Genomic DNA, 26,995 nt, shown 5'->3' on the forward strand with positions numbered 1-26,995 from the left:
GAGAAACTGAACTGCTCTCTGAGTCTCAAGTCATTGGGACATATTTTTCTTGACTTCCAGAAGGAAGTTTTGCTTAAATTGCCTGAATCCAGATGCTTTTATATAAGGATCTTCTCGTTCCTGTGGTTGTGCCCATGCATCTTAAAATCAGCCTGGACTCTGAGATTGCTTTGTCGCATCATTACAGTTTTCTTGGCAGCATTCTCAGAAATAGAATAACAGAGTTGGAAGGGACCTTGGAGATCTTCTAGTCCAACCCCCTACTTAGGCAGGAAACCCTACAACACTTCAGACAAATGGCTATCCAACATTTTATTAAAAACTTCCATTGTTGGGGCATTCACAACTTCTGGAGGCAAGTTGTTCCACTGATTAATTGTTCTGTCAGGAAATTTCTCTTTAGTTCTATGTTCTAATGGTTTGCCCTTGTCTAGGGCTGAGAGAGGGAGAATGACTGGCCAAAGGTTGCCCAAGTGGATTGTGCCTGACACAGGATTAGAATTCAGTCTTCTGGTTTTCCAGCCTAGTATATTTAACCACTGCAACAAATTGGCTGCCCTCCAATTTACCTACCTCATTTCTGAAATCTTATGAGGTCTTCTAACCTTCCCTTACTTGCCTTCTGCTGCTGCTTTCATGTCCATTAGTCAAAGGAGATGTAAAGGAGCTACTAGCACATTGGCAAGAACATTCCTGGTGTTTTTCTAATTTTGGTGATCTAGAATATACACACTCATTTTTTCACATTAGGTTTGCATGTAAGAAAATATTGCAATAAGCTGGGACTGCAGTCTGAAAATTTGCACACTAGGGAGTAAACCTCACTGAACACAGCAAGTCTTATTTCTCAATCAGTATCCATAGCAGAGTAAGTAACTTCAGTTGTGGCGGAGAAGCAGAAGGCTGTATGGGATATGATGGAGAGGACTCGAGAGCAATAAGTCAGAATGTTTATTGCCTTTTTTCATATAGGTGTGGTTTAACATAATAAATATTCCCCAATTCACCCATAATAAATGTTAAATGTTAATGGTATGGTGGTCTTGTAGGCACTGAATAATGCCTGTGATTCCTATACCTCACGTGTCTCTCTCTTTAATGTGAAATTCACAAAAGAAAAAAAATGTTTTTTTCAAAGCAGTTACACAAGAGAATTTTCCAGTTGAAGACACTTTATAGGTTCTTTAAAATCCCAATTCTGCTTGTTATCAGATATATTTCCTATAAATGTTCATCGGCTTGGATAAGCAGTATTTGCAACATTCTAGAACCTATTATTTTCTCTCTTGGACTTAGTTGTATATATAATTGTGAGGTTATACGGAATGCTTGTGCTGCAAACTTTTATGATTTGAATGTTAGTGAATGGGTAGATTTGCAATATTATGATCAAAATCCTGCATGATCCTCAAATGAAGATCATTTCAAAAAGGAATTCAGTTTTAAATAAGGGGAAAAATCTAAACAGAGGGCAATTTTAAAGGAATCTAATAAATGCTTCTTGTACCATTGGTTTCATGCTGAAGTCCAGAGATACTTAAACAGCACAGTTTTCAGAAGACAGTGCAGCTTTACGAAGGCTTCTGAAGAAAGTGTAGTCTTCAGAAAACTGTGTTTTCTTTATAAAGCTGCGCTTTCTTTCCGAAGAGAGCATGGCTGTCTAAAAGCTGCACTATCTTCAGAAAGCCTTTGGAAAGTCAGGGAAACTTTACAAAGGCAGCATGGCCTTCCAAAGGCTCAGGGAGCCACATGTGGGAAAATTTCACTGGAGAAGCTGGGTTCAAAAAGGAGATGGCAAAGGCAATGAGGTGCATCTCCTTCTGCCATGGTGGCTGGGTACAAAATGAGAGGGGCTGGAATGGGGAACTGGGAAAGCAGGCAGCTTGTTGAACAAATGCTTGCTAGAGGTTGTTGTGGCTTGACGTTAATCGTTTTGGGATGAGGTTAGCCTAGTGGCCACTGGTCTGAAAAGGAGATAGCCGAATCAGCAAGGCCCTTCTGCTTATGTCATGGCAGCTGGGCACCAAAAATTGGTGCAGGGAACGGGAGAGAAAGCAACTGGGCAAACAAATGTTTGATTGGGCAGACTGAGTGGGTGAGGCTTCCTGGGGTATGGCAAACAACCCCACGCACGGTTTCTGGGTTGCTTGCCACCCCACAATGAAGCATTGTATGATGTCTTGCTTTACCACCGCAATAGCAATCCCAGTCCCAATTGTGGTTTTAAGTCAAGAACTACCTCTATTAGAGAAGATGATAAGTTGCTGAAATTGTTTGCATCTGTCATGATGAAGGGAGAAATTTATGTATTTATATATGTAATTTGTTTAATACATTTTCTTTTCATTATTCTTTCTTTTTACTTTGTTACATTTTTCTTAATTTATATGTATTCTTACCTTTGTAATTGTAAATGTTATTAAAATTATAACAAACATAATTCTGGGGTATAATTGCTTATTGAAAACAAAAATCTCTAGGGATTCTCTTACTTTTCCTGACTTTTCCTATAGAGTCCCTTTCTGCTCCTTTCCCTTGTTTTTGTGTGACTCACATTATAACATTTATTTCAGTTCCAGAAAAGATAAAGTTCCAGGAAAAATAAATTGGAAAGCTGAAGGTGAAAACCCAGCCTTTTAATATGTTCAGATGAGCTGCTACTTTGGTCACTGACCATTGCATTTTAAGGTGGAGATCTGAAGGGGAGCTAAAGTTGTGTTTGGTTGTATACAAGCAAGTCTGAGCTCCCACTATATTAGGGAGGATTACAGAGATCTTCTCACATTTTGGTTTATGTGATCATAACACATCCACACTCTGCCAGCTGAATGTGTGAAAGAACAGGCCAACGGTGCAATTATGGTCCAGTTTCCTACCAAGTTTCTACTATGTTATCTACATATTTAGTTGAACATCAGAACAGAGCTCGCGAATGCCATAAAAGTAAAAAAGAAGGCATTGGCAGGAAAAATTTCAAGAAAAACAGAAGGACCAGAAACGAAGAGAAGAGTTCTGTTTCCCCAAACTCTCTTATCTAGTGGAAATCTAATCTCAGATTTGAACTCTGATACAAGGAATCTATCACTTATAGCTTTGTATTTTCTGAATTTTTAAAGGACTAACTGGTTAAGGTGGCCTTGGAATAGTAAATAGTTCAGTGTGAGTATTAAAAAAATAACTGGCTCTATTAGCAAAAAGTTAATAGAGGCATTTCTATCTCCTCCACATCCCAAAAGTAATTTTTATAATTGTCTTGAATACACCCTTTAAATGCAGAGACAAACTGGAGCTGATAACATTTCTATACATTTTCCTCTTGCCATTCTAGTTTTCTTTTGGCACAGCATTGATTTTCATGGGTATTTGGAACACAGTTTGACTGCATGTGTTTTGAAAAGGATAAACTAATCAACTTTTATGTTGTTCCAGATGTAAATAACTTTGGACCAGAGTTGCACAGTCATCTCCTTTCCACAATTTGTCTTCTAATACAGAAGTATTTGTGTTCCTAAACAGATTCATCAGTGGGAGCAGAATCTGGAAAAATTTAACATGGACCTTTTCAAAATGCGCTGTTACTTAGCCAGTTTGCAAGGTGGAGAACTTCCAAATCCAAAGAGTCTTCTGGCTGCTGCCAGTCGTCCTTCGAAAATGGCCCTTGGAAGACTTGGTCTGTTCTCAGTCTCATCATTTCATGCCCTGGTAAGCTGGAAGGAGAGTAATAGAGAATATCTTTTCATTCCCTTTTGATGGCATTACTTCAGAAAGGGGCCTGGGGCCCATGCCAACCTGTATGATCTAGTGGGCAATCAGAACTAGCCAGGGAAAGGCAATCCTGCAAGTAAAATATGCTCCTGTGATATATAGGGCTATATAAGTGAGTTTTATCTGGGAACCAATGCAACTCATAAAATATTATAATACTAACTGATAACCCGGTGTTGTCTGGGTATTTATTTATAGGGGGAAAAGTTCTAATGTTGAATTTTCCCCCTTACCAGAGGGAGCTCCCTTGTGGAGTACTGGGAAGCCATTACCATGACAACTCCACTGCACTGTACAGTAGAAGCCATTTTACGACAGTACAGTAAAAGCCATTTGAAGGCACAACAGGCTATATCATAACAGAACACACCCCCTGAGTGGTGTTAGGGGTGTCTTACCCATACAGTATTTGTTTCCCGAGAGTAAGCCATCTGTATACCAAGTTTGGTTGAAATTGCTTGAGGCGTTCCAGAGTTATGCTGGAACACACACACACACACGCAGAAAGAGTGCGATTTATATATATATATAAAGGCAGACTGAAGCATATCTGTTACTACCCATACTCCTGCCTTCTGAACTAGCTTCTGCTTCTGGGTGGGGTTTGAAATCAATCCCATTTAGAGTGCCTTGCATAAATATCTCTGAGAGGTGTCTAGACCATGAGTGATTATAAGCTGAACCAGTAAAGGGCACAACGCACTGCTGTATAAGGACTCTCTTGGCTATGACCTGTTCAAGCAGGAGACCTGAGACCAGGAAGACATCCAGATTGCACACAGGCTCTGACAGGGAAGTGCAACCCCCACCTACAGCTATGGGTGGAAAGTCTATAGAACTAGAATCTGGGATTGGGGGTGGGGGGGTGGGCAGGTCAGAGCTGTGTCTTTTCAGGGTTGAATCGGATTCTGTTTTTTTGGCTATGCAATCATCTCACCCACACCAGACTAGGATAAAACAGAGAACTTCAATTGGCTGGCCTGGGACAGAGATATATAACTATCATACTGATGAAATTCTCTCCCATGCTGAGAGAAGGGCTTCTGGGAACTTCAGTTGCCGTATTTATGCTAAAAGATAGCAGAATTGCCACCTCCCAAGAACTTGCATTCCCTCTTCTCCTTATCTGCTCCAGTAAAAGGAAGTGGTGTAGAAGTCATCACAACAGTGAAGATAAGTTATTTTGGATCGTATCTTTTGTCTTCTACTTCATGTGACTGATCTTGATTACTGTCTTGTTTTGTGAGAAGAGATACGGAGAGCTCTACAGTTCAGTGCTCGCCTCTGACTTTCCATTCTGTTTCTTTTCCCCTATTCCCCCAAATTAGATCTGTTCCAGGGATGAGGCAGCTCTCAGAAAGAGAACGTGGTCTCTGTCACAGAGATTGTGGAGCAAAAAGGGTTTGTTCTCCTCCCTGAAGGGACTGGATACCCTTGCAAGAAAGGCAAAGGAGAAGAGGCCTTCTATAACCCAGGTAGTTCTCACTTGTTTCGTATCAATGAACATTTAGAAGTTTTGGCAATCATTCCAATGCATGTTGATGCTTTGCCAGTGGCATCAAGGCTACATAACTTACATTTTATAGTGTACTAAATTTTCGCAAATAGAACCATGCAGAAAATCAATAGATTTACTTTCACATATTATGCAAAGCCGATGTTTTATCAACTATGATATTTTGACCAAGCCAGAATCAATATTGCAGATGAGGAAAACTAGCAATGACTTGCTAGGTCTGTTCTTGGAGTTTCTTTCCTTTTATTTTGTAGCATTTGCATTGGATTGCTGGGAGTAAATAGAAAAATTTGCCAGTCCCTGGGCAACTCATTCCATTGATCAGTCAGATAGTTGTAGGTGATATTACTGAGGGAAACTGCTGTCAGAGGAAGAGGCAGGGTCAGTTTTAAATCTGGGGTTTAAAACAAACCATGGTTAATGTATTGATCTTTTTGTGTGAATAAATGTAAACTTTATCAAACCAAAGCATAGTGTGTGTAGTACAGTGTGCTACATATTACAGTGTAATACATAGTACAGTGTGCAGATACAACATTTATAAGTGCCAGTTTCCCCATTAAGGATATTTGTGATATCAAATATATATTTTGGGTTGCTAGATGATTTCATAGACAATTTAAAAAGTGAAGAATATAGGGAAAATGTTGCAAATATAAATAAGTGCAGTGACATGTATCATGCCATGCCAAAATCCAACTGGGGAAAAATACCATAACTGTAAACTTCTTGGTGAATCAAACTCATCAAAATTTATTAGTCCATTCTCATTCAAGATAGAAACATTTTGCGATATCAATATGTTACTAAATAATATACTAGTCCAAGATAGTGGACATATTGCATAATTGAAAAGGATAAATACTGAGACATGACTGTTTTGCATGATGTTTATTTAAAAAGTCACAAGTACATGAATCAGTTAGAAGCCATAAGCCCAGTTCCATATCTTAAGATGTTTAGCAAGATACTAAAGAGCTGTCAGAAGTTTATCAGGAAATAACAGTTTTATCGTTTTTTTGTTGCCTCTCACATGTTCCTTATCAAAAAATTGGTTTTTGAAGAATATGAGAAAAGTAACTGCAGCAGTCTATCAGTAGATCACCTTTTTTGTGGAATAATAATTCAGTAGAAATATATTTCATATGAATTTAGCCCTCGGTATTTACCAGAATTGTGGCAAACCTTGGTTAGTAAAAACAATAGGCTTCTTCCCTTTCAATTTCCCAAAATCAGAGAAGGCAAAATGATGAAGTGAATACAGAATTTTGAGCGTAGCTATTTCCAAATGTGGTTACAGCTTGGAAATCTTACATGTGTGCCACTTAGTATTAGTCATGCAAGAAAAAAACAGCCAGCATTGAATTCTCTTGAAAATGAAGCTATATCTTCTGGAAAGTGGACTTTTAAGAACAGGATAGGAGAATAATGACACTTTTGAACTTTGGTGCTGTAAAAGACTTGTGAGCCAAGGAAACATACAAATGGATCTTCAAACTGCCTTCATCAGTTTATGAAAGTAAAAAAAAAATTCTGGTCTATCAAGGAGAAAACAAATCCTCACTAACATATCAGGGGAAGCTGTTGTATATAAATGGGGAACAAAATCAGGTAATAAAATATTTGCTAGCAAACGACCAAGCTCAGAAAGCATTAAAGACTCCACAGTAAAAATGTTGAACTTAAATATTGAAGAATAACTTGTTTGGGCGTTAGCATAATCAATTAAGCTTATGTCTTTCAGAATCTTGTAACTGTATGACAACAAAAAGTTTTCAGTTACTGAATTAGTACTTTAATGACAATAAAAAATGGGCTAATCTTTGGTTGTCATTTACTAGATTAAAACAGGAAAACAAACTATTTTCTCATTTCACAGAAATAGATGTTTTTCATTGTTTTAAAACCATTCGGAGTACTGTTATTCACATTATCTTTAACATCCTTATATTTAATGAAACAAAAATATGCCATACATTTAAGTCTTGGCCTTCATAATGTAGAGATAGGCCTTGCTTAGGGACTTCCTTGGTCAGTGACCATTGGCAATTATGGTTATGAAAAGGTGTCACTTTTGCCAGCACTTACAACCTTCACATACCTATATAGCAAAGGAAAGCTTAAGTAAGATAGTAAAAACAGTCACAATTTCACTTAGTGATTATGGTTGCCTCGTGAAGGCGACCGATATTTTTAAAATCACCTTTTCACCTATGGAAGGGAAGATATTCAGGAAAGATCCATGTATTCCCAGGCATCTCATCCAGGGGTATATATCTATGTGTGTGTACGTGTGTGTGTTTGTGTGTGTTTGTGTGAGTGAGTGTGAGTGAGTGAGTGAGAGAGAGAGAGTGAGAGAAATCTTGTGTGCAAGTGAAACAGCAATGCTATGAAATGTTTGCATTATGTTAATGTATGTTTTCTTTAATTAGATTTTTGACTCAACTGGAGGACATGGAATTCCTGGAACACAGTTACCTCATAATTACAGTAATTCTGCTGAGGTAATATAATAAAATCCATCAAATTTAATTTAACTTCCACCTGCTTAATGTGTTTGCAGATGTTATAAATATATGACAAAAAAGCAGTAAGGACTTGTCCTTACTTGATTTGAGTCGTAATCAGAGGGAAAACACTTCTTCTTTTCTATACAAGCTTCTGTAGTGGGTTGTTAAATAAATTATTGCATTTCCTGCCATTCACAGTATTGTCACATTAATTGGTCCCATTAACATTGCTCAAATATTGTGGATAGTTTGTCTGAAATGGTATAGGGCTTCCTCCCTGAACAGGCGGTTGGAGTGCAAGATCTCCAAGGTCCCTTCCAACTCTGTTATTCTATGATCTATGTTTTTTCTTTACAGAAATGATATTCCTATGCTTGAATAGGAGTATTCACTTTTTTAAAAAAATGTTCCCATAGGCTGAATACCGGTCATCAATATTTAATCAGTAAAACATGTGATTTATTTAATACAATTAATCAGTCATATATCCTAAACTACTTGGAAGTAGTTGTAGGTTGCGTTCTTTTATTCAGATATAATATAATTCTATCCTTTCCTAAGGGATGCGGTGGCTCAACGGCTAAGATGCTGAACTTGTCGATCAGAAAGGTCGGCAGTTCGGTGGTTCGAGTCCCTAGCGCCGCGTAACAGAGTGAGCTCCCATTACTTGTCCCAGCTTCTGCCAACCTAGCAGTTCGAAAGCACATAAAAAATGCAAGTAGAAAAATAAGGTAAAAAATAAGGTGGGAAGGTAACAACGTTCCGTGCACCTTTGGCGTTTAGTCATGCCAGCCACATGACCACGGAGACGTCTTCGGACAATGCTGGCTCTTCGGCTTTGAAGCGGAGATGAGCACTGCCTCCTAGAGTTGGGAACAACTAGCACATATGTGTGAGGGGAGCCTTTCCCTTTCCCTTATCTTAAAAAGTGAAGAATAATTTCCCTTATACCCTAACCCTTATCTTTTCCTAATATAATTACAATGTGCACTTTCACAGACCACAAAAATGAAGCATGCCCTTTTCATTTTATTTAAAGCCAATACTGCCTAGAGATCCTTATGTCAAGCCTTTGGGTTTGTAAACCAGGAATAGAGAAGATGATATATTCTGTGGATTTATTTTCTTGGCCAACTCCTCTTATTTGTATGATAGTGGATGACACCAAAGCTCTCTTGAACAACTATAACTTCTAGTTAGGGGCCACTTCATTGTGCTCGAAGCATTTAAATCAGTGGATACTGACTCCTCCCACTGATCTCATTTTCCATTACAGTTCTAAAGAAGTTCTGGTTCAGAGCATTTGGACTCCCTGTTTTTAGGGTAGCGAAGCCTTGGGAAATGCTGGCTTCCCAGTAAGAGGGTAGATGGGTAGCTATGGGAAAAGGGAAGGAGCACAACTGACATTTCAGATCAAAGCAAATATTGTTGCTGGAAATCTTAAGTAAATGCTTCAATGATATCATAAATCAGTAGTTGCCAACTTTTTTGTCTATGATTTCCTAGATTCTCATGCAAAATCTCAAGATTCTTGTAAGAAATTCAAGGCTTTAAAGTATCAATTTCAACACAAAAAATTAAATGAGGCCATTTTTAAGAATGTGCCTAGTTACCTGATAGTATCATGTTACTGATGTAATAAGTTGGTGTTCTGGTCTACCATTTTATTCTAAGCTTGGCTTGAGTCCCTTAGAAATACTCCCCAAGACTAGAAATACCCTTCACACACCTCTGTATCCAGTGCTTTTGTTACATTAAACTACATTTTTTTAAAAATTACCAGTTGATGCTAACATATACAGATATTCTTGATGTACTGCCACAATTGAGCCCAAAATTTCTGTTATTAAGTGAGAAATTTGTTAAGCGAGTTTTGCCCCATTTTACAACTTTTCTTGCCACATTTGTTAAGTGAAACACTGCAGTTGTTAAGTAAGTAGCACAGTTGTTACACAGTTGGCTTTGCTTGTTGGAAGGTGACAAAAGGTGATCACATGACCCCTGGACATTGCAACTATCATAAATATGAACCAGTTATCAAGTATCTGAATGTAAATCACATAGCCATGGGGATGCTGCAACAGTCGTAACTGTGAAAATGGTCTTAAGTCACTTTTTTTACAGTCACTAAATGAACTGTTTGTAAGTTGAGGACTACCTATTTTTTTTTAAATAATCTTTCCTTGTAAGTAAAAATATTTTAAATATAAGTCCTTTATATCTAAAATTCTACTACTGTGGGATATGATGGCATTGCTTTATGCAAGATGGACAAGTGTGCATTTAAAATGGTCCCATTGAAAGTATCTTTGCTGTTGTCTGCTTGCTTGTATGGTCTTGCTTCTAAGGACAGTAGGAAAATACATCGATTGTGAGAATGCCTTGATGTGAAGCCAAATTTGTGGCACTTGCTTCACTGAATTAGCCCCAGTCTTATGTCTACTAAATGAATAAGCTGTGGCATTCCAGCTGAAAAAATACTTAAATGAATTAAATAGCTGTATATAGAGGAGCTGCTGCAGGCTTCATAATGCCTCATTCACTTACTCAAAGAAATGATTAATCGTAGCGTGCTAAACCACTCGCCATTTCCAGATGGGTTTAGTGAAGCACACAGGTTTTCTGAGGTGTTTCTTATATAAATGGAGACAAAGACAGGAAAGTTATGAAGCAACCGGCTGCTTTTCAAGCAAAATGTTGGGCTCACTACAGAGTTGGCATAAATTGATGGAAAACTCAATGGGTTGTCAGAAGTCCGTAGCAATAAATGAATGAAATATTGTGATTTAGTTACAGAGCAGACCAAACTGAGAGGAGAAATCTAGCCACTTAGTTTTGAAGTTGGAAAATATAAATTGAACTTGAACTTAATCAGGCTTTTTTCCTTTTTTTAAAAGAAGAAAAGTATTTCTAATCTTGGCAAACCTAAAACTATTGGTGCAGATGTTTTATGAATGTTAAGAGAGTCACTTTGGTGTAGTGGTTAAGGCCTCAGGCTAGAAACTGGGAGTGAGTTTTAGTTGTATCTTGGGCACAAATCAAAGTGGGTGATCTTAGGCCAGTCACTTTCTGAAATCCCTAAAACCTCTTCTGAAAAACCTTGCCAAGAAAACTATAGATAATCTCTGAGAATTGGACACAATTGACCAAAAGGGAAAAAAGTGTTATGAATGTTAGGCAAGGAAAATAGGCTTAGGCAAATCTTCTGTTGCATTTCACCTAATCTTCATTTCGAATTATTGCAAAGATTAAATCAATTTAAAGATGGGAACAAACATGCCTCTGAAAGGTCCTCTGAGCTTGGTTGTTTTCTTGCAGATGTTTCATTATCCAAACTAGGTAACCCCATCAGTGCTAGTCAAGTCACTAGAACTGATGGTGTTATTTAGTTTCGGTAATGAAACGTCTGCAAGAAAACAACCAAGCTCACAGACCACAAGGACCCCTCATTTAAACCCTTACAAATATCCTTTATTGAAACACTGTTAGGAATGCAAGCTAACAGTTGGGTCAGCAATATGTAAACCAGGATGGTAGTACTGTTTCTTTAAGTACTGCTGTAATGTGATTGGTTGCTGTTACCTCAAGCAGCCATAAGATGGAGCCAGAATGACTGTTAGCTCTCTGTTAGATGCTGATCGTGGATACTGCTTGATACTGCTTGTGAGTTACTGTGTTTTTGCTACTGTTAGCTACTTTGTGTGCTGAACTGATTATATGATACTGGACTGTGTTCAAAGGATCATTCCTTAATTGAGAACATTGATAACTGACTGACTGACTGACTGAGCCGTGTATTACTTGGACTTTAAGTTGAACTCTGAATACCTCTATATTTCCACATAGTAAACTACTATTATTTATACTATTCAGTGTCTCTGTATCCTGGTTTGTGCGTGTTCTTCCATACCACTCTCATTGCACTTCTCTGCACACTCGCTTTCCTAACGGGGAGCTTACTTACTTAACAAACATGTCTGTAAAGTATAAAGCTATTAAACGTATGTTATCAGTGTAAGCACACTGACTAAACACTACTGTGTTTTGTTTTCATTAAAACATGTCCTGTCTTTGCTTTCCCATACCTACATTGCAAATAAGGACGAAATTCTTTTTATAAGCACCATTTTTCCTATATTTCATTTTTCAGATTTCTAGCTGAGTGTGGAAATAAGCTACCTTTTCATTCTTTTAAAATCTTTGTTAATGATTTCTTCCTAGACTGCCTCTGTGGAAGAGGATCTTTAAGAAGGCTTGTTGCCTTCTGTTCCTAAAAGAAAGATGGGATTCAAATATAAAAATAAATAAGCATTTTGGATATTAAAACAGTAAAGCTTAATTGAAATGCTTTGAACATAAGTATCATTGATGCTCTGAAAAAGAATGGGCTGGAGTTTTAAGTACGAATTACATTTACATAGTCTGAAGCTGATCCCTGATGGAAAAGTTGCTGGGACCTGGTTTTATAGATAGCTTTTGCCTTATGTCTTTTAAGGCATTTTCTAATCTCCTCTATGTTAAAATGATTGTGGTCTAAATGTGGAAGGTTTGACACTTGTTGCTGAATTTTTAAAAGGAAGAATATAAGAAAATCTGCATTCATTAATAAGACCCAAAGGTGCTTTTCAAAGAGACAACTGGACTTTTAAAAAAATTTCCTTGGAGACATTTCACTTTCCATCCAAGAACCTTCTTCCGAACTGAACTAAAGAAGTTAATTGGATGAGAAGCAAAATGTCATCAAGGAAAAACAAAGGAAGTCCAGTTGCCTCTTGACAAAAGCACCTTTGGGACAACCGTGACCTGAATGACTGAGAATCTCCATAGACATTCATGAGTGAAGTTTTGCTGATTTTTGCTGACTTTTGAATATGAAGGAAATAAAAAGAAATATAAATTCATGTGGGTGCACCATAAGTTCATAGTATTCTGTGTAAGTGATATTGAGCTACACTGCCCTCTGTTGATGAAAGTTCTGAATTAAACTTTAACCTAATATCAAATCAAGCTTATGTCTCTCTGTCTGTATGTACAGGTGAAACTCGAAAAATTAGAATATCGTGCAAAAGTTCATTTATTTCAGTAATGCAACTTAAAAGGTGAAACTAATATATGAGATAAGACTCATTACATGCAAAGCAAGATAGTTCAAGCCGTGATTTGTCATAATTGTGATGATTATGGTTTACAGCTCATGAAAACCCCAAATCCATCATCTCAGAAAATTTGAATATTACATGCAATCAATAAAACAATTATTGTGCATAGAACAATATCGGACCTCTGAAAAGTATAAGCATGCATATGTACTCAGTACTTGGTTTGGGGCCCTTTTGCAGCAATTACTTCCTCAATGCGGCGTGGCAGGGAAGCTATCAGCCTGTGGCACTGCTGAGGTGTTATGGAAGACCAGGATGCTTCAATAGCAGCCTTCAGCTCTTCTGCATTGTTCGGTCTCATGTCTCTCATCTTTCTCTATGGTGTTCAGGTCAGGCGAGTTTGCTGGCCAATCAAGCACAGTAATCCCACAGTCATTGAACCAGGTTTTGGTGCTTTTGGCAGTGTGGGCAGCTGGAAAATGAAGTCAGCATCCCCATAAATCTCGTCTGCAGAAGGAAGCATGAAGTGCCTCCAATCTCTTGGTAGACGGCTGCGTTGACCCTGGTCTTAATGAAGCACAGTGGTCCAAAGTCCTGTTGCTCCTTGGTCCAAAGTCCTCTTTTCTGATGAGAGCAGCTTTTGCCAAAAGCACCAAAAACTGGTTCAATGACCATGGGATTACTGTGCTTGATTGGCTTCTCCATTCTTCCTCCAACCTCTGGGTCCTTGGTTTCCAAATGAGATGCAAAAGTTGCTCTCATCAGAAAAGAGGACTTTGGACCACTGAGCAACAGGACTTTGGACCACTGTGCTTCATTAAGACCAGGGTCAATGCAGCCGTCTACCAGGAGATTTTGGAGCACTTCATGCTTCCTTCTGCAGATGTTATGGGGATGCAGACTTCATTTTACAGCTGCCCACACTTCCAAAAGCACCAAAACCTGGTTCAATGACTGTTGGATTACTGTGCTTGATTGGCCAGCAAACTCGCCTGACCTGAACCCCATAGAGAATCTATGGGGCATTGCCAAGAGAAAGATGAGAGACATGAGACTGAACAATGCAGAAGAGCTGAAGGCCGCTATTGAAGCATCTTGGTCTTTCATAACACCTCAGCAGTGCCATAGGCTGATAGCTTCCATGCCACTCCGCATTGAGACAGTAATTGCTGCAAAAGGGGCCCAAACCAAGTACTGAGTACATATGCATGCTTATACTTTTCAGAGGTCCGATATTGTTCTATGTACAATCCTTTGTTTTATTGATTGCATGTAATATTCTAATTTTCTGAGATTGTGAATTTGGGGTTTTCATGAGCTGTAAGCCATAATCATCACAATTATGACAAATCACGGCGTGAACTATCTTGCTTTGCATGTAATGAGTCTTATCTCATATATTAGTTTCACCTTTTAAGTTGCATTACTGAAATAAATGAACTTTTGCACGATATTCTAATTTTTTGAGTTTCACCTGTATATGTATGAACACAAACCCAAATAAATAGTAAATGTAATTTTGAAAACAAAGCCTATGAAAATAATTCTGAGAAACTGAAAACAAACTAACAATAGCAATTTCTTCATGGTCAAAAAGCCAAATGTCAACCGTTTGCTCATTTGGTAGGAATAGCAATGAAAGCTATGTTGTTGTTTTTTTCATTCTATTCCATCTTACTTAAAGGTCTTCATTTTTATTTAAAATTGATTTGAAAACATTTTGAAATACTAATGCAAAAATATTGATACGGAAGTCTGCTACAAATACTTCATTTTAATTATATTTTTAATCAACTCTATAGATAAACTACAAATAAAGATATCATGATCTGTTATTTTTAATACTTTATTAGACAGCTAAACCTTTACTTTTTAAAAGAATATTTACTAAACACTATTTTTTTTTCTCTCAGCAGAAAGTAGATGAATTTCTAAACATTTACTACTCAGCTCCAGAAAATGCTTCAAAAGAAAATATCTGGGATATCCAGACATTGGTTCGGTATCCTGATGGGGAAGGATTAATGTTAACCCTAAAGCCAAATCACAAAATAAGTGATGTGTTGATCCTGGCTTGCAAGGTACATTGTTCTACACCTTAATATTATCGTATGTAATTACACCCATTTCCCTTAAGTAGACAATGAAGCAAGTAATATAAGTAATTGAAAATTTAAGTATCTTCAAACAATATTTAGTAACAAACTGGTTTTGATGTAGAGATAGTAAACCATTCATTCATTCATTCATTCATTCATTTATTCATTCTATTAAGACACCATCTTCCTCCAATTACCTCTAGTGCAGCGATGGCAAACCTTTTTTGGCTCGTGTGCCACAAGTGGGGGGAGCGCAGGGGGGTCGTGTGTGGGTGTGCCGTACCCATAATGCAATGTGCGACACCCCCCATTTTTACATGTTTTTTCGCCCTCCCCAGGCTCCAGAGGCTTTATAGGAGCCTGGGGAGGGCGAAAAGAGCCTCCCCCGCCCCCCCGGAGGCCCTCCGGAGGCTTCAGGGACCGTCCGGAGGCTTCCTTGAAGCCTTCGGAATGCTTAAAACGACCCTCCGAGCAAACCGGAAGTGACTTCCGGTTTGCTCGGAGGGTGGTTTTAAGCGCTCCGAAGGCGTCAGGGAAGCCTCCGGACGGTCCCCGAAGCCTCCGGAACGCTTAAAACCACCCTCCGAGCAAACGCGCTGGCCAGCTGAGTTCTCCGCGTGCCATAGGTTCGCCATCACTGCTCTAATGGATCAACCTCCCACCCAACCCCTAGCAATATGCAATCCAGATAAAATAAACAATGAATAAGAGGGTAAAACTGGCCAACAGCAATATATTGCAGCCACCTTGTCCTAAAAACTGGGAGAAAAGTATTCACCTTGTCACTGTATCCCAGAGATAGTTTTTCTGATAATAATCTAGCTATAAAGTCTCAGAGTGGATTTTTAATCACGTTTTGAGAAAAACAGGCAAATGTAAGATATCATAAATGACCACTAGGTGGCAAGAGAGTCCCAGAGACAAGTGGAAAAGTTTTGTGAAAGGAAATTGCCTTAAAAAAATCTGTAACTGTTTGTATAATGTACCTTACTTAAGGCACTATTGATCTTTAACCAGCATGTTACCTGTAATGACTTTTTGGGGTTGTTCTTTGAAATAGCATGAGAATGGTAGTGGGGATTTAAAAAATATTAGAAACTCTTGGTTACTAAAAGCAATAGAATTGTGCTGATATATAAACCACATGATTTATTTATGAAGATGCATATTATTATTTTAGAAAGTGACACGTTCAAGACCGAAGGAAAATGTATCTCTGTATCTGCTGTGATAAATATTTGTACAAATAGTTCCTAAATGATAGATTTTCCCCCCTTGTCTTTTAGATTAAGCAATTGGAGCCAAGACATTATGGCTTACAACTTAGAAGGTTTATTGGTGAAAACACTGAACACTGTATCCCCGAAATGTATGAATATATTCAAGACCAGGTAATGCACAGGATGAAGAATGCAGTTCCATGATCAGAATCCTTATTTGAGGCATGATAATTTTTTAATTCTTACAGAAAACATGGCAAAGTTTGCCGGATTTTGTAGCTGGACAAAACAACGTGTGCAATATTTTTTGAGCTGTCCACCTTAGAATAAGAGACACCTAAGAAACATAATTTGCCAGGGACTGTATAATCTCTAATCCCAAGGAATGCTACAAACACTTCTTAATGGAAGTCCTCTCATAGTCAAAATGGAATTAGGCACAAATAACTGATCTTTGAGATGGAGAAAAACATTAGAATCCTGGTGTTTCAATTTTGGCTTCAAGTGAATGGTCGAAATAGCCCTCTCCAACTTTCCAGTGTTTTGGACTATGTCTGAAGAGAATGAGCAAACACAAAACTAATCCATATTGGCTGAGCAGATTGATATGCAATCCAAATTACATATCAGTCTGGATATGTAAAACAGCCCTAGCTGTACTTAGTGTAAAAGAACAGGTTGCTAAAAATTAGAGGCGAGTTGTTTTAGGCACATTCTTTTTCATCTGGATAACAACACATAGTCTTTATTTAGCATTGCAAAGGCTGTACGGAATATTTTTTTGAATTGGCTAAGGAAAGAAAATAAATGGGATGGGGACCAGAATAAAAGAATGCATTTTAATTTGAATGTAATTACAACTAAATCTAGATAGGCTATTTCCCCAGGTATTTTGTATTTTTTTTTTTTTGTCACATAAAAAATTAAGATATCTGCAGCAATTTTAGGAGGAATCAGTTTTTTATTATGCCTGGAACTTTAGGCCCTAGACCAGTGATAGTGAACCTTTTTGGCACTGATTGCCCAAACTGGAATGTGTGGGCATGCAAATGCACTGGAGTGCTGGAAACCTGAAAACCAGCTGCCCGGCGCGCACATGCCTGTTTTTTGGCTGGTTTTGCCCAGCTTTGGAGCCGTTTTGGGGGCACTTTTAGGCTGTTTTCAGGCCATGTTTGGGCCGTTTTCAGGCTGTTTTTGTTTCTCTGCTGAAAAATGGCCTGAAAACAGCCTGAAAAATCTTCACAAACGGCCTGAAAATGGCTGTGAAAACGGCCCCAAAATTGCCTATTTTGGGGGCATTTTTGGCTGTTTTTTGGCTGTTTTTCTGGCGCACCAGCATCAGGCGTGCATGTGCATGCTGGAAACCAGAAGAGCAGCTGGCGACGGCATGTGTGCCCACAGAGAGGGCTATGTGTGCTACCTCTGGCGCCCGTGCCATAGGTTCCCCATCGTGGCCCTAGACCTTTTTATGAAGGGTGAGGCACAACTCCATTTATAGATGAGAAGTTCTCACTATTCTCTCTGATATTCACTACAGTCTGCTAAACTGGCTGGTGATTCTAATTTCTGCGAGCTTTTTAACGCTGCCTTAATTTATTGCTGCACTGTTACATTAGGAGCCAAAAACAGAAGTGATAAGGCAGTCGCCTTTATTCATGTATCTGTTGTCATCACATGTCAAGTGAGCTGAAGGATCTTATTTTGTCTATGCAGGATTGGGCAGCTAAAGAGAACAAAGCTTATCTCCCTCTTCACCTGTATTTGATACTTGAGGGTTATTTTGTTTTAAGTAGCACATCCTTCATACTGAAAGTGTGATCAGGCCAGGGAGAAAATTACTTAAAGGATTAGAACTGAAGCTAGGCAATAACAGACAGAGGTGAAATTTTGCTTCTTTTCCAAATATAGGTTATGGGTAGATTCTCTATCATGTTGGCTTTAATATTTTAAATGATTCTTTAATTTAACGATCATGATTTTTAAATGTAAATGGCATTTTTAATGCTCTAATCCAAATTACTGTACAGTGACTGAAATAAAATTTAACAAATGAGATACAGAATCCAAATAGAGTTGGTACGATAGTTGGCAATGTTCTGCTCTTTAACACCTTCCAAAAACAGCCTTATAAAGCAACTGCTTAATGGAGGAGCTGATCCTAACAGTGACACTATTGTGCTTATTTGTTGAGTGTATTTTGGTCTTGTGCATCTATCCCCAGTTCAGCTTAAGATGATACTATCTCTCCTACAGATATATGATGAAATAGAAATATTTCCTTTGAACATCTACCATACGCATCTTACTAAGAAAGAGGGTGTAGTTGATTTTGGTAAGTCAGCAGTTAACTGAATGAGGAAACTGTTTTAAATACTTGCTTTGTTGACTTGGTTAGGCCTGTAGTTCTGTTCCCTATATTGTTAGCCAAGGATATAGTGTGTCTTTGAAGTTAGACTTCTGTTTAGCTTTCATAGAGAAGATTTTGATGGAATGAAGCAGGGGTGGGTTCCTTTAGCGGTTGGTACTGGTTCGCTTTGTGTGCGCGCTTGCTGTGCGTTGCTCACGCATGCGCAGTTGACTGTAAATTGTTTATGCGCATGTGTAGAAACATACCAGCAAGGGCAGAAGAGACCGGGGAACCTCACTCCTGGTTCTGTGACCCAGGCCAAATTACCACTACCAAACCAGGCCAAACCGGGAGCAACCCACCTCTGGAATGAAGTTCACAGGACCTTTGGATAAATGGCGCCAAAAGAAACTATGATAAGAATGATTTGGTTTTGAAGTCTAAGAAAGTTGGCATGCCCTCTATTGAAGATACAATGTTATAAGATTACAAACAATGATATTCTGTTATTAATAATTACTTTTCAATGGCCTGCATTTTACTTCTATGTTATTTAAGATGTATACAATATTAATGAGACACAATATCTCAAATAATATAAAAATATATTCTTTCTATGGAATTGCTATTGAATACTAATACTATGTAGCTTTTTTTAAGACAGTGTGACTCACACTTTAAAAAAGGCAAATCTGATTTTTTTTTTAATGCCAGGATTTGCAGTCACCGTGCAAGTAGATGAACACCAGCATCTTACCCATATATTTATAAGTGATGTTCTTCCTGATGGGATAGCTTACAGAGAAGGTTTGTGCTGTCCCTCTCATTTACATTATTTTCTAATGCCTACTCATGCTCTAAAACGAAAATAAGACACCTAAAATATAAGTTATGGACAGGATACAAATATTCAAGGACGGGTGGATGGGTGAACGGAGGGAGGAATCATTTTATCTCTTTCTCTTTTGGTGGTTGGTAGGTCTATCAATACGTTCTTAGATTCTTAGCACCGACAGTGAAAGGTTTTTGTTATACAGATGGGCAGCATAGCATTATCATAGCACAGCATAATCGATCGATTGAATTTATATGGCAGTCTGTCTCACTTACATATGACTCTGTAAATAAAAATGCAAAATTCAACCATTAAACTCGGTTAATGACAGCTGAAAACTACAATAATAAAAAGGAGGAAGAGTGTAGTCCAGACTTAAACACTGTATAGAATAGAATAGAATAGAATTCGTTACAATTCTAATTTACACAATGCCATTTAACAGGCTCTGCACTTTCATGGGTTTCCCAAGCCCAATAGCAAAAGCATGTTTTGAGGGACTTCCAGAAGATCAACTGGATTGGGGCCAATCTTACCTCAAAGGAATGATATTCCAAGGGGCTGGTGCCATAAAAAAGCACTCATCCCGAGTCTTGCCATGGGAAGATCCTTGGCTAATGGGAGCTATAGTATGTCCCTCCTGCTGGACCTGATGGCATGGGGTCCATGCAATTGGGAACAGGTGGTCCTTCGAATAATTTGGCCATATAAGGTTTTAAAGGTCATAACCAACATCTTTAGTTTGATTGAGAAGCAAATTGACAGCCAATGCAACTCACAGCGCAGAGGTATAACGTGGCGATCTTGGAGTACACATACCTGTGCCATTGCATTTTGTACCAGCTAAAGCTTCTAGATACTCTTCAGGGCAGCCCCATGTGCAAAACCCTCATCTTCTCCCACTCCAATTCCACTCCCATATATGCTTGTTGGGTAGCCATGCTAGAGACTTGTTCTCCAAGAAGAATACTCTCAGCAAGCAGATAGCTGTGCATTTATTGCATATGGATAGAGAAAACATGTTAAGTGAAATATCATCTTCATCTGGCTGAAGTCACCGATTTCAGCAGCCCTATCCTAGACAACACATTGAGTTCAATAGAGTTTTGTCCATCAATTGTACAATAAGAATATTCAGAGAATTTCATCTTGCCACATCAATCCATGTCTTTATGACAAGGATGATATGATCAAATGCTGTTTTTCATGGCTGTTGAATCCACTTCCTTCTTACATTCCTTTATTGCCCATGTTCCCAGGGATTTTGTTCCGTTTAACTAGCTTCTGATTATTGTACTCACTGAATGGTATTATAAGCTAAAAAGGAAGGGAAGCCTTTAGAATTTTGTCTATGTTTATTTGGGTGCAATGCTGGGGAAAAAAAAACGTAGGCCAGTAGCTTTTTGTGCTGGTTCACTGCCTTGACAGCTTTATTGAACAATGGAAAAGTTACTCTCCTATTGTGCTTTTAGCTCCTTTTCTAACAAGCAGAATACTTATGTAAATCTTAATTTTTGCAAAACATTTGTTAGAGTTATTATTTCATCACAATACATTCCATAAACCTTTATGTGGCAAGATAAAAAAAATCATTTCTAACAGTTTGTTACAATATGTTCTATTGTGCCCTCCTGCTGTTGTGTCTACCCTGTCTGTCTTCTGCTTTTTCCTGCTCCCAGGCTTGTGTGTTGGCAATGAAATTTTGATTATAAATGGAGAATCTGTATCTGAGCTTGACCTCAGGCAGATGGAATTGCTGTTCTCGGAGAAAAGTGTGCATCTAACATTGACCACAAATCTCAAAGGCCCTAAGACAGCATTATGCTCTTCTTTGCAAGATGGCATCATTTCCAAGGAGGCAAGAAAGTTCTTGCCCCTGCAAAACCAATCACAACTCTTGGAGGAATTTCTGGATAACTTCAGAATGAATACAGCAAATGGTGAGATGATGCTTGAACTTTCACAGTGAACTTCCTGCATAAAAAGAGCACATGCGATATTTTTAATGCCATTTCAGCGTTTTCCTTTTCCTTTTAAATTTTTAGAAGGTAATGTTAAAAACATTTGTATTTTTATAAACAAAACCTCCAAAACAGGTGTTATAGGAGAATTAAGCATTTTAGATGAAAGAACCATTAATTGATTGATTGATTAATTACCATGTTTTCCCCAAAATAAGACCCATGCTCCAAAATAAGCACTAAGGCTTATTATCGGGAAAACATGATTTCAGGGTGATCAGCCCAGCTGATCTTGTGGCTCGCGCACAAGAGGTGACAAGCGCACGGGGACCGACAGCATCTGGCAGGAGCTGCAGCCCGCCGGTCCCTTGGTCAGTGCATTCTGGGGTTGCATAGTCCATGCAATGCAGGTGAGTTGATTTCCTGTCCAAGCAGCAGATGGAGGCAGAGACATGGATAGGGAAGGGGGTGGAGGCAGACAATCCCAACATGTGTGGGCTGCAGGCAAGCCAAGAGACATGATGATGAGCCTCCCATGGCCGGCCGCCCACTTTGTCCATTGACTTGGCTCTCCTGTGGCATGCGGCGCATCCAGATTTTGTGTCTCCCCCTGCCTCTGTCTGCTGCTTGGACAGGTAATCAACTCACCTGCGTTACACAGGCTGCGCAATCCCAAAGTGCATTGACCAAGGGACAGGTGGGCTGCAGCTGCTGCCAAATACCATTGGTCCCCGCACACTTGTGGCCTCTGGTGCGTGAACCTGAGGGTGGGGCAGGCTGTGGCTATTGCTGGACACCATCAGCCCACCCGCGCTCGCTGCCTCCAGATTTAAGCCCACTCGGTACTAAGTTTATTGGGTGGTATTGAGTCAGTCACTCTCTTTCAGCCTTGTGTGTCTTACAGGGTTGTGGTGTCATTAATTGAGGGGTAACCCTTAACATATGCTGCCTGGAACTTTTAAGGAAAGGCAGAATATAAATGCAATGCACTAATAAATAAAAATAAACCTGGCCAAACAAGTTAATGTTGCCATTTTCTGCACAAAATTACAGAAAATTACATATTCAAATATTTAAAGAACGTATTGGCAATGCAACATATCTTGAATAACATCTGTGTTGTGACATTATATAGCACTCAATAGATGTAGGTAAAACCAGCTTGCAGTGTTTTAAAATGAGATTTAGGTCATGGGTGGGATGCTGTGAAAATATCCACTGGGACAGTTGAAGGCTGATTACCACTTTCTTTCTAGCCACTTTTCTATGAAAAATTGCTTCCCAAACCTGTTCTTCTAAATAAATGAGTAAAAAAAATTTTTCTCCACTACTGGAATATCAGTTTTCGTTGCTGATTGACTGAATATAATCCACAAAGAGAGGGCTGAGCAGCTTTCAGTAAAGTCACACAATTCATGGTGACTTGATCTGTATTTTTGTTTTGGAGTCATCAGGTTCCTACATCAGTAGGCACAAGTATCGCTCGTTAAATGTGCAGCTTTCCTTGGTTAAGTATAATTGAAATTTGTCTTTTTGAGGACAAGTGATTCATAATGATGACACTGCTGAAGCATTTTTCAGACTAATTTAAGTACATTGTGTCATTTTTGTCAGAGTTTGTTAAAAATCTAATCCAGAAAGCAGATAACTGACTCAGCAGGATTGATTTAAATAAGAAATTTTTATATACAAGAATATATATAGTTTCATTTCAGTTAAGATCAGCAGGCAAGCCCAGACTAGTTTCGTTTCAGAGCTCAGAGCTTAATACAGCTTAGCCATGCCCAGACTTCTTGCTTAAGTTTCTGTTTCCAAATAAGCCTCATTGGCTGACCTGTTACCATGTCTCTGCCAATTCATGAATATTCTGACAATTTTCATACTTTTTCAGCTGAAACTTGAAAATGCTTTCAGAAACATTGTTTCCCATATAATAGAACAAGTAGTGTAACTCTGACTTCTCGGATGGAAGTACAGCATCCAAATAGCAAGAGTTAATTAGCTACGTTCAGGCAGTGACTTGAATGTGTGAATGGTTCTTGTGCTGGAAAATATGGACTTACCCTGGTTTTTCTTCTGTCCTCACACAATGGAGGAGGACTTCTGAAAGGGAGTGGTATTTGCACTCCCTTGCACATAGTTACTCCATCAGGCAAAAGTCTGGTAAAGATATATTGTTCTGGTCTACTCTTTCGTGACCAGTTAGTACAGTGCTGTGTCCAATTTTGCAGTGTATCCAGAATATTTTGCAAACTAGTCCTTGAAGCAAGGTTAAAACCATACTTCATTTATAGAAGAGAAGATTTAATAGAAGGGATGCAGTCATCTTACACAAAAATGTTTCAGCAATTTTAGCAGGTGAAAGCAGGCACTCTTTCTCTGGAAATATTAAACAGATAGTTTCTGACAGGGGTGTCATCATGGCAGCTTCTTACACTGAGCAGTGTTAGACTTATTGCGTCTAAGCTCCATCCCAATACTAAAATGTAATTATTCTTTTGTAGTGCTAAATGTGAAAAATCACAAGAGAGAGGTTTTGGGATTGATAATTATAAAGCAGCTTTATTAGGTCATGTTTAAAATTAAAACTTGATTGCAAAACTTAGCATACAATAAGTAGCATTTATCTCACAAGACTGTTCCATTTAAATGAAATTGGAGTATAAAAGCTCCTGCCATAAAGTGAAAATTATGGAGCTATTTAGAATTTATACTCAGTTTATTAGTTTAATACAATAGGCAAGTATTACCTAGCATATTTACCATGTTAAGAGCACCTGCTGTATAACTAGCGATGCTGATCTTCTAGAACCTTGTTCCCCAACCCCCGGGCCACGGACCGGTGCCGGTCCGTGGAGCAATCGGCACTGGGCCGCCCGAGGAACTTCAAATTATTTCACTGTGGCTGGCGGCCGAGGCGCAGAGCATTGCGCCCTCCCAAGCCCGCCCATTGTGTGACAATAGCGAATGAAAATTCACTATTGTTACACTAATGCTCCTCCTGGCCAATCAGGGAGCGGGTCCTCCCGCTTCCTGATTGGCCAAAAGGCGAACCTCACGCCATTGGCCGAAAGGCAAACCTCACGCCATTGGCCGAGGAGTAGGCGCCACGGGAGGACTGAGGACTCGAGGTTGGAGACGCGGGGACTGAAGAGAAGCTGCCGTAAGATAAGTGCACGGAGGGGGGGGGGACTCAGCACTATCAAACGGAAAGAGGAGCAGCAGTGGTTTTATTAGAATGCCCTCTCATTCACCCAGGCCTATTGCACTTATTTAGGTCAACAACTCCTGGGTCGAATGTGTTTGTGCGGGTTCAGGCATAAGTGCACGGAGGGGGGGGCGGGGGTTCTCTGCTATTGAGGAGACTCAGCACTATGGCGCAATGATCTCTGTATTGAAAGGGGGAATGTTGGGGCATCTCTGTATTGAAAGGGGCATGCTGCCATCTCTGTGTTGAAAGGGGCACGCTGGCATCTCTGTATTAAAAGGGGCACGCTGGCATCTCTGTATTGAAAGGGGCACGCTGGCAACTACGTTCGAGACAACAACTCTGCCGGTGTTCTGGATTAAAGTCATGGCTGAGATTGCCACCACAGCACTTAAATCCCTATTGCCATTTCCGACAACCTATCTGTGTGAAGCGGGGTTTTCTGCAGTGACAGCAACCAAAACAAAACAACGGAATAAACTGGACATAAGCAACACACTTCGGGTGTCATTGTCTCCTATTACCCCCCAGATGGAACCATCTCGTTGCAAAGAAACAAGCTCAGGGTTCTCATTGATTTGGCATTCTAGTGAGTTAAATAAAATAAATCACTTTATATTCATTTTTTGGTGTAGCTGTATTTTATTTTGAAGGCATGTTTAAATACAATTAAATTAAAATTATTAAATCAAAACAAGCGGGCCACGGAAAAATTATCAAACATTTACCGGTCCACGGCGATAAAAAGGTTGGGGAGCACTGTTCTAGAATACATTTTATACCTTTTATTTTATCTCCACATATAGTGTTATAAAAATCCTATGGGTGTCTGATTCAAAGAGAAGCTGAGGTAGGCATGTGTACCATGAACTAAAGGCAAGAACAATGATTGGGAATGTACATTTGTTAAAAAGTCACACTTATTAGATTAATTTAGCATATAGCAAATGCTTCTGCAAATGGTTATAACAGAAACAAACCCCAAATGGGTTTCTGTTTTTCCTGCTCATATTCTTCCTTAGTTGCTGCCCTGGTTAATTTGAAGTTACCTATCGGCCTAATTATTAACAATCTAACTTTGAAAATATTGATTTTGATTAATAGTATCCTGATATCCTATTCCCATTTTCTAAGACTATATCCTTAGTGGGCGAAAACGCAAGAATTTCTATTTTCTTGATCAGAACAATAGCAATAGCACTTAGACTTATATACTGCTTCACAGTGCTTTACAGCCCTCTCTAAGCAGTTTACAGAGTTAGCATATTGCCCCCAACAATCGGGGTCTTCATTTTACCCACCTCGGAAGGATGGAAGGCTGAGTCAACTTTGAGCCTGGTGAGATTCGATCTGCCAAACTGCTGGCAGCTATTGATCAGCAGAAGTAGCCTGCAGTACTGCACTCTAACCACAGTGCCACCACGATTCTCAAGATACGTTTATCCTTGATGTTTCTAACTGACTACCAGATGTTTTTAAGAAGCTTAAAAGGCTGTTAGGGCAATTTTTCCCATCAGACCTCTGAGAATTCAGCCTATGTTGTAGCAAAGAGGAGACATTTCCTTTTGTTTCGAACTTTTTTCCCAATCACGCAGGACATTACAAAAAGTTTATGAAAAAAGCTTTGTTTGTAACAAATAGATGGTTAAATGTAAGGTCATTTCTCTATTCACATGCCAAAGGAATTATTATCACTCTTAAAATATGTATTTGTTTGTGATAGAGATAATTAATGAAGGATACATGAAGGCGTAAGTAAGAATTCATAGTAGGCATAAACCATTTCTTGGTACCGTCAAAAGTGGATCTTGGAGGAAAAAGAGACATAGAAGAAAAGGAAAGAAATTTAAAACACTAAAAGAGGCGGAAGAAAAGAAAAAATATGAAACAAACTAGAGTGAAACTAGAATAACATGGATGCAAAAATATATGAACATATACAGGTAGTCCTCAACTTACAACAATTCATTTAATGTCCGTTCAAAGTTACAACAGCATTGAAAAAAGTGATTTATAACCATTTTTCACACTTCCGACTGTTGCAACACCCCATAGTCACGTGATCAAAATTTGGATGCTTGGCAACTGATTCATATTTATGACGGTTGCACTGTTCCAGGATCATGCTATCATTTTTTGCGACCAACAAATGTCAGTGTGGAAGCCAGATTCACTTAACAACCATGTCACCAACTTAATAATTGCAGTGATTCACTTAACCACCTGTGGCAAGAAAGGTCATAAAATGGATCAAAATTGACTTCAAAAATAGCAAATTTTGTCTCAATTGTGGTTGTAGGTTGAGGACTATTTGTATTAAAGAATAAATTAAATTGGATAGAAAGGTCATGAAAGTCATGAGCAGGCTGAAAAATGCTTAAGGGTACAGATGTGAAAAATCTAACTGGAGTTATGTTAAAAATATGAATGCAGTT

General features: G+C 38.8%; 1 protein-coding gene across 4 annotated transcripts in view; it reads left to right on the forward strand.

The window, feature by feature from the left end:
* Window positions 1-26,995, forward strand: part of TIAM2 (TIAM Rac1 associated GEF 2) — a 99,222-nt gene that overhangs the window by 19,635 nt on the left and 52,592 nt on the right. For 3 of the 4 annotated variants that reach the window (XM_081941868.1, XM_081941866.1, XM_081941869.1), the window contains exons 5-12: window positions 3,517-3,702; window positions 5,094-5,240; window positions 7,714-7,785; window positions 14,804-14,971; window positions 16,276-16,380; window positions 18,463-18,541; window positions 19,271-19,363; window positions 21,071-21,331. In XM_081941868.1, coding sequence (XP_081797994.1) covers window positions 3,517-3,702; window positions 5,094-5,240; window positions 7,714-7,785; window positions 14,804-14,971; window positions 16,276-16,380; window positions 18,463-18,541; window positions 19,271-19,363; window positions 21,071-21,331 — 1,111 coding nt within the window. The remainder of the gene's footprint in view (window positions 1-3,516; window positions 3,703-5,093; window positions 5,241-7,713; window positions 7,786-14,803; window positions 14,972-16,275; window positions 16,381-18,462; window positions 18,542-19,270; window positions 19,364-21,070; window positions 21,332-26,995) is intronic. The other variant, XM_081941867.1, reaches the window with a different exon arrangement.

This window comes from Natrix helvetica (genome assembly GCF_964273705.1).
Source record: "Natrix helvetica genome assembly, chromosome: 2".
Classification (NCBI taxonomy): Eukaryota; Metazoa; Chordata; class Lepidosauria; order Squamata; family Natricidae; genus Natrix; species Natrix helvetica.